Below are 14237 nucleotides of genomic sequence, written 5' to 3'. Positions count from 1 at the left end.
TCGTATATTATATAATTTATCACAAAAAAAATTATGGGCTGCAGCTTTAACACACTTTCTGTTAAAGCCCCGGCCACTTCTGGTTTTATCAGATACAGATAATTTTGAGATTGTTACAGATACAAATATTGGCTCTGCTGCACACCCCTAGTTTGGAATGACAGGAGTGTGGATAAATTATGACAAAATGAAAACTGAAAATTATGGTTCCTTTATGTATTTATATAAATTATGTATTTACTTTCCCTTATGTCATTCTAAACACATATGAATATCTTTCTTCTGCAGAACACAAAAGGAAAAATTATGAAGTATGTACACTGAGCTCTTTTCCATACAGTGGGAATGGATGCTTTCAAGCTCCATAAAAGCACTATAATAAAAGTAGTCTGTATGACTTGTGCACCATACTCAAACTTTACATGATTTAAAGCAAAAAAACATAATATTTTTCTCATTCTGTTCATTGCTACAGCAGCTCTTTTCGCCCACTGCCTGAAACACACTGTTTTAGTTCCTGTCTCTTTAAAGCCCACCTTTCCGAAATGTCCAGTCTGCTGTGTTCAGCACACTCTGCAGCAGGCGCAAATACCCCTATCAAGGGGCCACACTTGAAGGCCCTATAGCTCCAGCTGAGGGTACAGATTAAGCCACCCACTCAGTAACTGCGCCATCCCAGGGAATCACGGCTGGCTCTGCCAGAGTGGAGCCACCAGAAGAACCGACTATCAGGGCCACTAGAGGAAAGGCATATAAGGCTCTCTTTCGGCTACCCGTGGGTCAGCGCCACAGTGAGTCACACCACTCCATGTCCACACCCTGGTTCAGTCTGCCCAGCATGTGAACTGCTCTCATTGACCAGAGGTTGTGCAGTGCCCACAGGAGGAAGAATCTCGCCAGTCTGTTCAGTTGGCACGATCTCAGGTGCGATCTCAGGCCTCCTTGGAGGTTTATGTTATTGTGCCAGCAGAGCTCCGAACCTGACAAGGTGCCGAACGCTGGCCTGCCATAGCAGAGCACGCTCCAACCCGTGTTAGAGGTATCTGTTGAGACCATTTTACTTTTTACTTTAAGGCAGCCCGAAATCCACTCCCGATTGGTACAATTGCACAGCCTTCCAGGGTGCCAGGGATTTGACACAGCCGTGGGTCACCCTGAGGTTCAAGCGTCCTAATTGCAAAGCATGGTCCGGGACATGGGTTTTCAGCCAGAACTGAAGCAGCCGCATATGAAGCAGGTGTGGCGAGTGCGACTTTTCTACCTATTCAAGGTCTTAAATTTTAATGAAGACACCGACTACGCCACCCGGGGAGTTTCGCCCCGGGAAATAGAATTAGACTAGTTTGATGACTCAAGTAAACATAATATTTCCAGAAAGCACACAGGTTCGATTCATGCACGAAGCCAGAGACGTAGTTCCAGTAAAACAATTTTATTTGTACCATTAAAATCAATATAAAGTATCATTCACAAGAAATAAAGAAAAAAATAAAGAAAATGGGAGTGCTGAGGCCTTACCAGTGGAGGAAACCGGGTCAAAGTTGTGGGATCTCAGGGGTTAAGGATTCCCTGATCACACATATACACACAATAAAATAACCAAACTCCAAAACACACCAAAAAAGGGAAAACACAGCACACAGGAGGAGACACCACCACCGAGGACACCGATACCACCACTTCCGGCACTCAGCACTAAAAGAAGAACATTCAGTTAAAGACAGAAAAATAACCAATAAACCGTAAATCAATGAAAACACAAAAAGAAAATCTTCTTTATAAATACTTAATCCAAAGAATATATAAACTAATCAAAAGTATTTGTCAAGACAGAAAAATAAACAAACCATCAATCGATGAAAACACACAAAAAAAGGAAAATCTTCTTTATAGACACTTAAACCCAAAAAATATATATAAACTAATCAAAAGTATTTATCAAACAACAAAAGCCACACACACACACTAATAAACACAGGCGAGCCACAGAATGGCACAGTTATCGTCTGTGTCAGTCACTGAGATACTAGTAAAATGTTGTGCGCGACGAATCCCTCGCTGTAAAGTGCATAGGTGCGTTCAGAACCCAGAGTGAGCTCGTATAGCTTTCAATGGTCCATAGTTAAGCAGAAATCAGTTGAAACAGCAATCCGTAGAGACAAAACAGCAGCGTGGCAGGAAGGGAGAAACTCATATAGACACCGGCGCCAGCAAGCGCTTCACGGTCCTGACGTATATAAACAAATCACATTCAATGACGATACATGAACAAACATATACATGCAATACCGACAGGCATACAAACATACCTGTCAGGGAGCTTCACATCTATAGACCGACCGTGTCGTTAGTACAGCTACACGAAGCCTACAATAAAACGGCCCATTACACTCAGTCACGCAAATATCAAAAAAAAGGAAGCAGATTCAACCTACCAGCAGCACAACGCAACCCGGTTCCGTTACAGGAAAGATCGGGTTTGAGACAGGAGAAACACTGCAAAAGACAATCGCACACTGCAATGCCAATTGCAACACTAACACGGTCTCTAGGCAATGAGAAAGTTAGCCACGCTGTATTACCTGTCCAATAACCGCGACTGCACCACGAACGCGAGAGGACCCACAGCGAAAGTGCGCCTCTGACGACAACAACATAGAGTGACACGAGGGCTCACCCTCTGCCCATATAGCATGCAGTTACGTCCTGATTGGTCCAGAGAGTGTGATTGACACAGCTGCAATCAATCAACCTGCTACAATCTACCCCAACCTTTGAATCGTCGCCCCGACGATTAAGCACACCACAGGTTTTAACCCCAGCTACGTCCATGGTCTCGAGAAGGCCAATACAGAATTAGCCAGGGAGTCCGGAAGGTCCACTGCACCATCTGCGGCCCCCCCCACGGCCCTCGGGAGGCGATTGATATTAGAATGGTGGCCTGCTGTTGATCGGGCTGTCCGCCGAACTGCCACTTCGCCGGAATCAGGAAGGGTGGCCAATGGAACTGCGTCCGCGGTACCAGGAGCCCTGACGGTCTCCAAAACCGGGGATGCTGGGTTGGTTCGAGTTGGTTCTACCACAGGAGGCTCCGGTCCGAGAACTAGTACATCATTGTCACCAAAGCACTCCTCTTCCGACTCATAGTGATCTAAGGGGGATGACAGAGGGACAACGGGGCCACCAGAAGGGTCTGACCTAACCACAGCCTTCAGCAGGGCACGATTAACATGCCTAAACTTAGTCGGATTATCCACCGGCGCTATGGTGTACACAGCTCCACCTTCGGCCGGTGCCCTCAGGACCCTGTATGACATAGGATCATACAGATCTTGGATCTTATGACGACCCCGGGTACTGAGGTTCCGCAACCACACCAGCTGCCCTACTTCCAAGGGATGATCTCGAACATGCTGATCATAATTCCTCTTGCGACGCTCAGCCGCACACCTTAACCTTTCCCCAGCCCCTTCAAAGGCTATCCGTAAGCGGGTCTGATGTTCCTGGATCCATTCATGGGTACTGCCACTACAAGGATCCTGTACTTGACCTAACAAGAAATCGACCGGGAGCCTGGGCTCTTGCCCAAACATCAACAGAAAAGGAGACTCCCCAGTGGCCTGGTGAGGGGTGGTGTTATATGAGTACAGCACCTGTGGCAGACAGGAACTCCAATCCCGCTTACGAGACACCGGAAAGGTGCGCAATAAGTTGTGCAGAGTGCGATTGAAGCGCTCGCACTGACCATTACCAGATGGATGGTACGGAGTGGTCCGAGACTTCTCAATACCATAGAGCCCACAGAGCTGCTGGATCAGAGCGCTCTCAAAGTTGCGACCCTGGTCTGAATATAAACGAGCAGGAACACCAAACTTAGAGAACCATTCCGTCACCAGAACCTGAGCCACGGTAGAGGCTCTCTGGTCACGGGTGGGTACCGCAAGCGTGTACTTGCTAAAAACATCAGTCATGACAAGGACATTCTCCAACCCGTTATATGTCGGTTCCAACACTGTGAAATCCATAGCCACAATCTCATTTGGCCTTGAAGCCAATAGATGCCCCATAAAGCTACGAGCGGCTGGTTGGGTGTCCTTAGCCACTTGGCACCTCTCACAGGCCCGGCACCATTGTGCGACCGCAGAGGACATACCTGGCCAGTAACACCGCCGTCGTAAAAGCTCCAGTGTTCTTTCCACGCCCTGGTGACCATGGTCTTGGTGGACTTTGGTCAAAACCTCTTCCCTTAAGGAAGCTGGCAGAATTAACTGGAACACTACCTCAAGGCCATCAGGGCGGAAGGTCTGACGATATAAGACCCCGTCCTTTTCCATCAAGCGGTCCCACTGGCGGAGCAATACCAAGGCAGGTTGTGAAACCGCCTTCCGCTCCTCACCATTGGGATGACATCCTTTCTGCCAGAAGACCAGGGCCTCTTTAATGACTGGGTCTGCCTGTTGTAGGCCACTAAGATCTAACAGAGTGTATTCTGGCAAGGAAACAACAGCAGCTTGAACTGCTTCAACTGGGACATGCTGTAAAGGGTCTGGGAGTAACATACCAGGAACCATAGTCTCTAGGTCCTGTCTACCAAAAGGATGTTGACGGGACAGGGCATCTGCATTTCTATTACTCCTCCCCGATCGATATTTGATTTCAAAATCGAAGGAGGCCAGCTGCGCTGCCCAGCGTTGCTCGGTAGCCCCAAGCTTCGCAGAGGACAAATGGCTAAGGGGATTGTTGTCCGTAAAGACAACGCATTTATGACCCAGCAGATACTCCCTGAATTTCTCGGTCATGGCCCACTTGAGCGCCAAAAACTCCAGCTTCATGGAGCTGTAGTTTTGCATGTTGCGCTCAGTGGGCCTCAGACCTCGGCTGGCATAAGCCACCGGTCTAACCTTGCCCAACTGCTCCTGGGAGAGCACTGCCCCAAGTCCCCCATAACTTGCATCAACCTCAAGAATAAATGGCAATGAGAAATCGGCGTAAGCAAGCACTGGTGCCGTTACAAGTTTGATCTTAAGGGCCTCAAAATTGCACTGGCATTGCTCCGTCCAATGTCCTCCCACAGACAGTTCTGCTCTTCTCTTCAACTTGGTGCCCCCTAGTTGAGCTACCAGCCTATGCAGAGGGGCCGCCAGCTTGGCGAATCCCTCTACAAAACGGCGGTAATAACTAGCAAAACCGAGGAACGACCGCAACTCTGGAATAGTGGTAGGGGGTGGCCAATTTGCCACCACCTGCACCTTACTGGGGTCTGTGGAGACGCCTTTGTCCGAAATGACATGGCCCAAGTAGCGCACTTTCTGTTGGAAGAATGCACATTTGCTGAGCTTGGCCTTCAGGCCCTGTTGCTGAAGCCTTCCCAGCACTACCTCCAACCTCTCCAGATGCTGTTCAACCGTGGACGAGAAAACCACAATGTCGTCAAGATACAAGAGCAACGATTGGCACTGTTGGTCACCAAATATACGTTGCATCAGCCTCTGGAAAGTACTTGGAGCATTGCACAGCCCAAACGGCATTCGATTCCATTCGAAAAGACCAAATGGAGTACAGAATGCCGTCTTGGGTCGATCAGCCTCAGACACAGGGACCTGATTATAGCCGCTGGCCAAATCCAAAGTCGAAAACCAGCGGGCACCCGTCAAAGCATCCAGGGACTCATCGATGCGCGGAAGAGGAAAAGCATCCTTTCTCGTTTTGTTGTTGAGTTGTCTGTAATCAACGCACATACGCATGCTTCCATCCTTTTTCTTCACTAACACAATGGGACTAGCATAGGGACTACTGCTCTCCCGAATTACCTGTGTCTCCAAAAGTTGGTTGATGTGATCTTTAACCAACTCATACTCCGAAGGAGGGATACGCCTATGGCGTTGCCGAACAGGAGTTTCGTCCAAAAGCGGGATGTCATGAGCAATCAGATCTGTACAGCCCAAGTCACCATCATGAGTAGCAAAGACAGGGATATATTCCTGTAAAAAGGACCGCACCCGGCCCTGCTCTTCCGCGGGTAATGAGGACAAGTCCATGATCTCGATCTGGTCTTGTACCCCGGAAGAAACAGCTTGAGACCTCACTGTGGCAACCACAGATGGCACCTCGGTGACCCCAGTAGGCAAGCTGACCACACGAACCTTATCCAGGGTACCCACCACAGTGCGCGGGTACAGCATCACATCGATGGCCCCAACATTCAAAATAGGGATGTAGGCAGTACCTCCAGCCACCTGAACCAGGGCTGGGGAGGCCAACAGTCCAGCCGGTAAACCGAAGTCCAGGGGTTCGAACAGTACCGGACGACCAGAGTACTCCTCTGAACAGGTCGCAGCGATGATCTTCATTGTGCCACCAGGGATGCGGCAGGACTTACTACCTCGAACCTTCACCCTACCTGGAACATCCCGAGGGGCCTGCTCACTGGCCTGGTGACATCGCTGCAATGCCTTCACCACAGGGTAAGTTGAACAAGGCCAACCCATACTGGCCGAACAGCTCTCTGTAGCACCTGCGGATGATATTCATTCCCATCACACCAGGGACATGGAGTGGCATATCACCGGCGGGGTCTTTAACCACCAGCACCCCGCACCTTGTCATTAACTTACTACAAAGTTTAACATCCAACTCCAGGTAGCCGATATAAGGGATGGCCAACCCATTGGCTGCTCGGAGCTGCAGCCAGTGACACGACTGAAGTCTCTCTCCACCCCACGGCTCAAAATGCTGAAGGAAAAAGCTCTCTGTAACGGTAGACACCATGGATCCAGTGTCCACCAAGCAAGGGACGTCAACCCCTCCCATCATCACGTTCAAATGTGGACAAGAGGAAATCAACATAGGCCCTCTTTCCAAAACACTTGGAATAACTTCCGAGCCAATGACTGCCCCCCCCGAATTGTGACTCTGCAATTCAGCGGGCGCTAGTTTTCCGAAGACGGAAAATAACGCAACTGCCTACCAGGCGGTTGGGAGGCGGGCAAAACAGACGAAGTGTTAGGTGGAGCACGTATCCCCTCGCACTCCCTGGCAAAGTGACCCGGTTGCTGACAGCGCCGACATATTACAGGGCCTTTATAAAATGGCCGGTTGCGTGGCTGGGAATTCTGTAAGAGAGAAATACTTTGAGTAAGCTGGTTTAACTGCTCTTGCTGTAACTTCAACATTTCTCTCATCTCACTCAACTCAGACGCCTGAATGGTGGTACCCAAGCCCTGAGGACCACCCTGGACTCCGAACTGCATGCCCAAGGCAGAGGGGACAGAATTACTTCGGCCGCGAGCAAGTCCAGGCGACCCCTCGCGCTCCCAATGAATAGCCTCGCTCCTAACCTCGAGCAGAGCCGCAGTGGGCTTCCGCCGCACCAACTGTTTTAACTCACGGCGAAGAGCACCCTCAAGTACGTGTTCCACAAACTGATCGCGCAGAAGTACTTCGGAATTTGGCACGCCACTCGGGGCGTTCTGCTTTACGGATGCCATAAGACTCATCAGGGCAAGCGAAAACTCTTGCAGTGTTTCTCCTTCCTGCTGCCGTCTAGAAAAGAATGCCTCCTGAAGGGCCACATAGGACTCATAACAACCATACAATTCTTGCAATGCCGCTATAATTTTAGCCGGGTCACCTCGCTCTATACTGGGTCGATGCTTTATCTCTTCACGCGCTTCGCCCTCCAAATGGTCGAACAAAAAAAAGGCCTGATCGGAAACAGACAGGTAACGTGCCCTCATACATGCCTGAACCTCGTCAAGCCACTCTGTAAGCCCTATACCTGACCTACCCCGAAACGTGGGACACTTTCGATCTCGAGGTACAACAATCAGTCGCTCAGTAACAGGGACATTAACCGTAGGTATAGGAGGGGCCGCAGCGCTAGGGCCAGCAGCATTAACATTCTGCTCCAGACGCATCCTCTCATTATCCGATCTTAACTGGATGACTAGCTCCCTCAACTCCTGTAGCTCCTCACCCATAACTTAAACCCCACTGGTACAATGGAGCCGCAAAGGATAACCACAGTTCGTCACACGCCGCAAAACGAGTGAAGCCAGCTGCTGTTTTGTCTCTAAACACCAAAAGAAAACAAGATTAAACACAATAATCCACTGTACAAATAATTACACAAACAGGAATACAAGAACAAACGTCAATGGCTTTCCAAAAATGCATGAAAATCCTGCCGACTGCGCCAGATTGTGGCGAGTGTGACTTTTCTACCTATTCAAGGTCTTAAATTTTAATGAAGACACCGACTACGCCACCCGGGGAGTTTCGCCCCGGGAAATAGAATTAGACTAGTTTGATGACTCAAGTAAACATAATATTTCCAGAAAGCACACAGGTTCGATTCATGCACGAAGCCAGAGACGTAGTTCCAGTAAAACAATTTTATTTGTACCATTAAAATCAATATAAAGTATCATTCACAAGAAATAAAGAAAAAAATAAAGAAAATGGGAGTGCTGAGGCCTTACCAGTGGAGGAAACCGGGTCAAAGTTGTGGGATCTCAGGGGTTAAGGATTCCCTGATCACACATATACACACAATAAAATAACCAAACTCCAAAACACACCAAAAAAGGGAAAACACAGCACACAGGAGGAGACACCACCACCGAGGACACCGATACCACCACTTCCGGCACTCAGCACTAAAAGAAGAACATTCAGTTAAAGACAGAAAAATAACCAATAAACCGTAAATCAATGAAAACACAAAAAGAAAATCTTCTTTATAAATACTTAATCCAAAGAATATATAAACTAATCAAAAGTATTTGTCAAGACAGAAAAATAAACAAACCATCAATCGATGAAAACACACAAAAAAAGGAAAATCTTCTTTATAGACACTTAAACCAAAAAAAAAAATATAAACTAATCAAAAGTATTTATCAAACAACAAAAGCCACACACACACACTAATAAACACAGGCGAGCCACAGAATGGCACAGTTATCGTCTGTGTCAGTCACTGAGATACTAGTAAAATGTTGTGCGCGACGAATCCCTCGCTGTAAAGTGCATAGGTGCGTTCAGAACCCAGAGTGAGCTCGTATAGCTTTCAATGGTCCATAGTTAAGCAGAAATCAGTTGAAACAGCAATCCGTAGAGACAAAACAGCAGCGTGGCAGGAAGGGAGAAACTCATATAGACACCGGCGCCAGCAAGCGCTTCACGGTCCTGACGTATATAAACAAATCACATTCAATGACGATACATGAACAAACATATACATGCAATACCGACAGGCATACAAACATACCTGTCAGGGAGCTTCACATCTATAGACCGACCGTGTCGTTAGTACAGCTACACGAAGCCTACAATAAAACGGCCCATTACACTCAGTCACGCAAATATAAAAAAAAAAAGGAAGCAGATTCAACCTACCAGCAGCACAACGCAACCCGGTTCCGTTACAGGAAAGATCGGGTTTGAGACAGGAGAAACACTGCAAAAGACAATCGCACACTGCAATGCCAATTGCAACACTAACACGGTCTCTAGGCAATGAGAAAGTTAGCCACGCTGTATTACCTGTCCAATAACCGCGACTGCACCACGAACGCGAGAGGACCCACAGCGAAAGTGCGCCTCTGACGACAACAACATAGAGTGACACGAGGGCTCACCCTCTGCCCATATAGCATGCAGTTACGTCCTGATTGGTCCAGAGAGTGTGATTGACACAGCTGCAATCAATCAACCTGCTACACAGGCATAACGGGATGACTGCAGAGGCTGTTGCCATCAAGCACAGCATCCTTTGAAATGCCTTGAGGGTACAAAGACCCGCGGATTTAAAATGTTCAGCTAGCGCACCGGTGAAAGCCAGGCCCGCATCTGGGCCAAGTCGAATAGCGCACCCAGGTTGATTCTGAACCCCAGACTCAAGTGGCTGTGGAGAAAAGAACTGTGCACACACAGCTTATCTCTCGACTGGGCCATAATAAGTCAATCGTTGAGGTAGTACAGGATGTGCACCCCATTCCAACTCAGGGGGGAGAGTGCTGCATCCATGCATTTTGTGAATGTGCAGGGTGCCAGTGACAGTCCGAATGGCAGGACAGTAAACTGGTAAGCCACTCCTTTGAATGCAAACATCAAGAACGGTGCAGGTAGGCTTCTTCCGTGGTCAGTGAGGAGACGATCTTCGCTCTGAAGAGAAAGATTGGGTGTGCTGAGACGCCATTTGTCAGTGTAGTTTTTCCTTCAATCAGGCTTCAGTATTTAGAAGAAATGGACTATACCCATAGTGTCAGCTACTGACGCAATGTCGAGTGAAATGTTATTGTAAGGAAAACAGTGTTTCCTCAACACAGTAAAGTCACTCCAACTGTTCTTTGAAGGTGAGTCAAAGCAGCCAGTATGTGGGCATTATGCAAATGTGTAAAATGGTGACGTAGCTAAATCATTGAATAAATGACAACAAACGAGGCGTTTCAGTTGTGTTTTATGTTTTTTGTTGAAGAGATTAACTATGACATGTGACTTTGCAGATTGTTTACATACACAAACAGCTATATTACATACTAAAATAAATGCAATATTTAAAAAAGCATAATATTCTTTTCGGGATTTTTTATAATATTTTTTACTTGTTTCCAGGTTTGCAGTGATTTAATGGTTCGTTATGTGCTTTTTGAAGCTTGCCAGCCTCTGGTTACTGTTGTTGTTTTTGTTTATTGTATAGAAAATCATTTTCTACAAAATAAATATGTTTGCTTCATTATATCTTTAAAGGCAACAGAGCTGGCTGAGCTAACATCCAAAATCACTCTTCTGGAAGATGCCAAAAAGAAGAAAGAGGATGAAGCCAGGAAATGGCAGAAAAGGGTGAGAGTGTAAATGTACTGTTTTATCTGTTCCATATGGTTAACCTCAGGCAAACACATTAGCAGTCTCATAATAGTTTACTGAGATTTCTCTTTGAGTATCTTGGCAGGCGATTATGGTTGAGGTAGACCTGGAGAGGACAAAAGAGGAGTTGAAGAGTAAGCTAATTGGGGTCCACATCCAGTCAACGTCCCAGACGGAGAATGACCATGATGAGAATGATGAGAGCAGTGCTGAGGCCAGTGCTGAGCTCACATCCACTGGAACTTATCAGGACCGCAGTGAAGAGCAGCGTATAACAGAAACTGAGAAGAATGAACGTCTGCAGAAGCGCCTACAGGTGAGCATGAGAGACAGCCATGATTTTGATCAAAAAAGATGTCATAACCATGCCCTAGTGCAGAGGTTCTAAACTCTGTTCCATGAACTTCCCCCAACAGTGCACATTTTGTTAGTCTTCCTAATCAAACACATCTGATTCAACTCATCAGTCAAAACTCCAAGACCTAAAATGGGTGTGTCAGACCAAGGAGACATTCAAAATGTCCACTGTTGAGGGGCTTCAGGAAGAGGGTGGAAAACCACGGTCTTGGTGGCTAGAGCAGGGGTTTTCAAAGTCAAAGATATTGGGCCTCCCTTCTGACACAACATACACAATGGCAAACACTGAATTCAGCACTCATGAGCTTCACATGTGCGCCACAGAAAGCCGCCTGTCAGTACTGAACTCAGTTCTCTTTCATGGTTTATTATGCTTTTAATAACTCATCATCAAGCACATCCTGCTCTTTCTTCTCATTTATCCATGTTTCTTTGCTGCTCTAACATGTTTAAGCAAGTCCCTCGCTGCACGGATATATTTACATCGACATTAAAATCAACTATTTTTGACTGACAAAATGCTGGCGGATGGAAACAACCACAGCTACAGTGAGTTGTTCAAAATCTTTCTTTTTAGTAAACTCTGTGTACACAAACAATGTTCTCAATGCACAAGTTCATGTGTAGAGCCCCTGGTGATACTTCAAGCAAAGTTTCATGTTGTGCTGAGCCTTCTTAGTGTTTTAAAAATAGCGATTTTGATGCTATCATAGTCGTGCCCCAAGAACTCCCATTCAAAAGGCAATTTGACCAAAAACAAAAATACTGTCAAAAAAGTGGCGTTTCCATTCTAATCATGCTTTTAAACAAAAGTTTGCCTCGGGTAGATTAACAAAAACACCCTAGGTTGTATTTTGGCGAGAGTTCCACTTTAAGCCTAGACCCAGAATAAAATGCATGTTTGAGCTGTTTTAACTGAAAGAAACATATCTTTAAATATGTCAGTGCCATTGTTTTGTCTCAAGATGCACACCAGTAATGTTTTTTTTATAGGCACATTTATAAAAGCTATTTAAATGCCGTAATTGAACTAATCCTGGTTTAATCTAAGTCCTGTCTGTGAAACCAGGCCTTAGTCTTCTGTTTAGTTCCAATTATAGACGTCACTCCAAATGTCACTAATTTTACTTAATTTCACACTAGTTTATGAGCCTCTCTATACAGAATACTATCTACTTGTTTAAAATAAATATTCATTAAATTAATTGTATTTTTAACATGTGTGAATGTGTGGTTCAGAATAGCCTAAAAATATCAATAAACTTTGAGGCAAACAACAAAGTACTGCATTCATAAAAAAAGTAAATTCATAGATAACCTACAACCCTTTATATTTCTGAAGTATACTTTCCCAATGTTATAGGTGGAGATTTAGGTGTCATTTATAATCTCTACTGAGTCCAAACCTGATGCTGGTCACATTTGCACTGTTCACATTTGCCATTTACATGCGATTCATATTCAGATGTTTTTTTTTGTTTTGTTTTTTAACCCGACTGCATTTACACCTACATTCCAGTATGGTTGGATAAAGATCTTGTCACACTTACCTGCACAAAATGCAAATCACCACTTTAACAGGAGAACAAGTTTTAAAGGGCTCTCTCTGGAAAGAGAAATGAGAGAAGCAAGAGTCCAAGAGTAATTTAGTAAAATAATTTGATAAATAATTGAATATTGTTGATTTAATCTGCTGTGTTAATTGTAGGAGTTCAGTATCTACTATTTTGTTCACATTGCAAAAGCAGAATAAAAAGAAAAATTAGTATGGTAAGTAAATGTAACAAATGTAACGAGGACACTGTAATAAATAGAAATTCTGAAGAAGAAATGTGACAGTCTTGCAGAAACTATTCTCTGCAGCTTTAATTCTTAAGCTAACTGATTTGTTTCTAATGTTTTTTTAGGCTCTGAGCTCTGAGCTAGCAGATGCCCGTGATGAAAGCATGAAGACTCCAAATGATCTTATCCATGCTGAGAACGTGAGGTTGGGAAGGGACAAATACAAAACCTTACGGCAAATACGACAAGGAAACACCAAACAGCGCATTGATGAATTTGAGTCCATGTGAATTCCCTGTTGCACAGATTGCCTGTCTGTTAGCCACGTTTACAGTCAGTATCTGTGTATGGCAATCTGTTACACAGCATTTTCAACTGCTGTGTTTGTGTCCAAATCTGTGGCAGGTATACTGAAGTGATCTTAGTCTTTTGAGGTGATTTAAAAAAAAATAACATAAAGTTAAATCAATGATAAATGTTGCAAACCTCTTGATTGTTTGAATGTATCAAATTAGACTGTAGTGAGTTTCATGTGATAATTAAATAAAATCAACAAACAAAACAATTAATGTACTCATACCCCTGAAATACAGTCTCAGGTGCTCATTGAAGTTCTAAAATAATTTGATAAGTTTCAACCACATCATCCCGGTGTTTTGGTGAGGAAATGTCCTTAAAGGTTGATATTCAGTCACTGATCATCACTAAAGACTTTTAACTAAGGTCCGAGTTTGGTTTAGTGTTGGGATATCTTTCTTTGCATGCTGCAAACATCAAACTTGCATGTGCACACACTCATATACTATTCTTAAAGTCTGGATCAAACCCTGAGTTGACAGAGAGATAGTTTACAGCTGTTGTTCAGTTTCATTAAACCAAAACAATCCGGTTTAGTTAGCTTCATGGTACATGCATCCGGAGCATATGGAGTCATGTGAGCTTGGCCAGTGACATGAGTGTAGTGTGTGTGTTTTTATTTTATTAATTTTTTTAGTTTTTTTTTAAGCTTGTCCTCAAATACCTGTATAGTTCTGTCACGATCACGCTAAAACTGAAGAGAGGCGCAGGATCCAAATGCAGTAAACGGGGTTTTATTATAGGGCAATCCAAAAAGGGTAATCAACAAACAGGCAAGGGTCAAAATCCAGAATATCAGTCCAAAAACATAAAACAACCAACTTGACTGGAGACAGGAAACTCGGGAACAAAACAGTGTGACATCTAACATT

At 45.1% G+C, this 14237-nt stretch overlaps 2 protein-coding genes across 10 annotated transcripts in view; one reads left to right on the top strand and one right to left on the bottom strand.

Annotated features, from left to right (window-relative positions):
• The window catches only part of msnb (moesin b), a 69151-nt gene extending 55555 nt beyond the window's left edge, over nt 1-13596 (top strand). For all 6 annotated transcript variants that reach the window (XM_082178342.1, XM_082178344.1, XM_082178347.1 and 3 more), the window contains 3 exons: nt 10753-10845; nt 10955-11185; nt 13134-13596. In XM_082178342.1, the coding sequence (XP_082034468.1) occupies nt 10753-10845; nt 10955-11185; nt 13134-13298 (489 nt within the window). In that variant the 3' untranslated portion in view covers nt 13299-13596. The remainder of the gene's footprint in view (nt 1-10752; nt 10846-10954; nt 11186-13133) is intronic.
• LOC309505040 (uncharacterized protein) lies at nt 6526-9720 on the bottom strand. 4 transcript variants are annotated; one of them, XM_082178405.1, is made up of 3 exons: nt 9400-9720; nt 9272-9329; nt 6526-9189 (listed from the first exon to the last, which is right to left on the bottom strand). In XM_082178405.1, exon 3 carries the CDS (start codon nt 7977-7979, stop codon nt 6930-6932), a length of 1050 nt encoding a protein of 349 aa, XP_082034531.1. In that variant the 5' UTR covers nt 7980-9189; nt 9272-9329; nt 9400-9720; the 3' UTR covers nt 6526-6929. The 4 variants fall into 4 exon arrangements, with proteins under 4 accessions (XP_082034531.1, XP_082034533.1, XP_082034530.1 ...); XM_082178407.1 differs by having other exon boundaries at nt 6526-9329; nt 9400-9460; nt 9547-9720; XM_082178404.1 differs by having other exon boundaries at nt 6526-9329.
• Nucleotides 13597-14237: the final 641 nt, after the last annotated feature.

Source organism: Leuciscus leuciscus (genome assembly GCF_965113295.1).
Source record: "Leuciscus leuciscus genome assembly, chromosome: 8".
Taxonomy (NCBI): Eukaryota; Metazoa; Chordata; class Actinopteri; order Cypriniformes; family Leuciscidae; genus Leuciscus; species Leuciscus leuciscus.
This window is presented reverse-complemented; position numbering and strand designations above follow the sequence as displayed.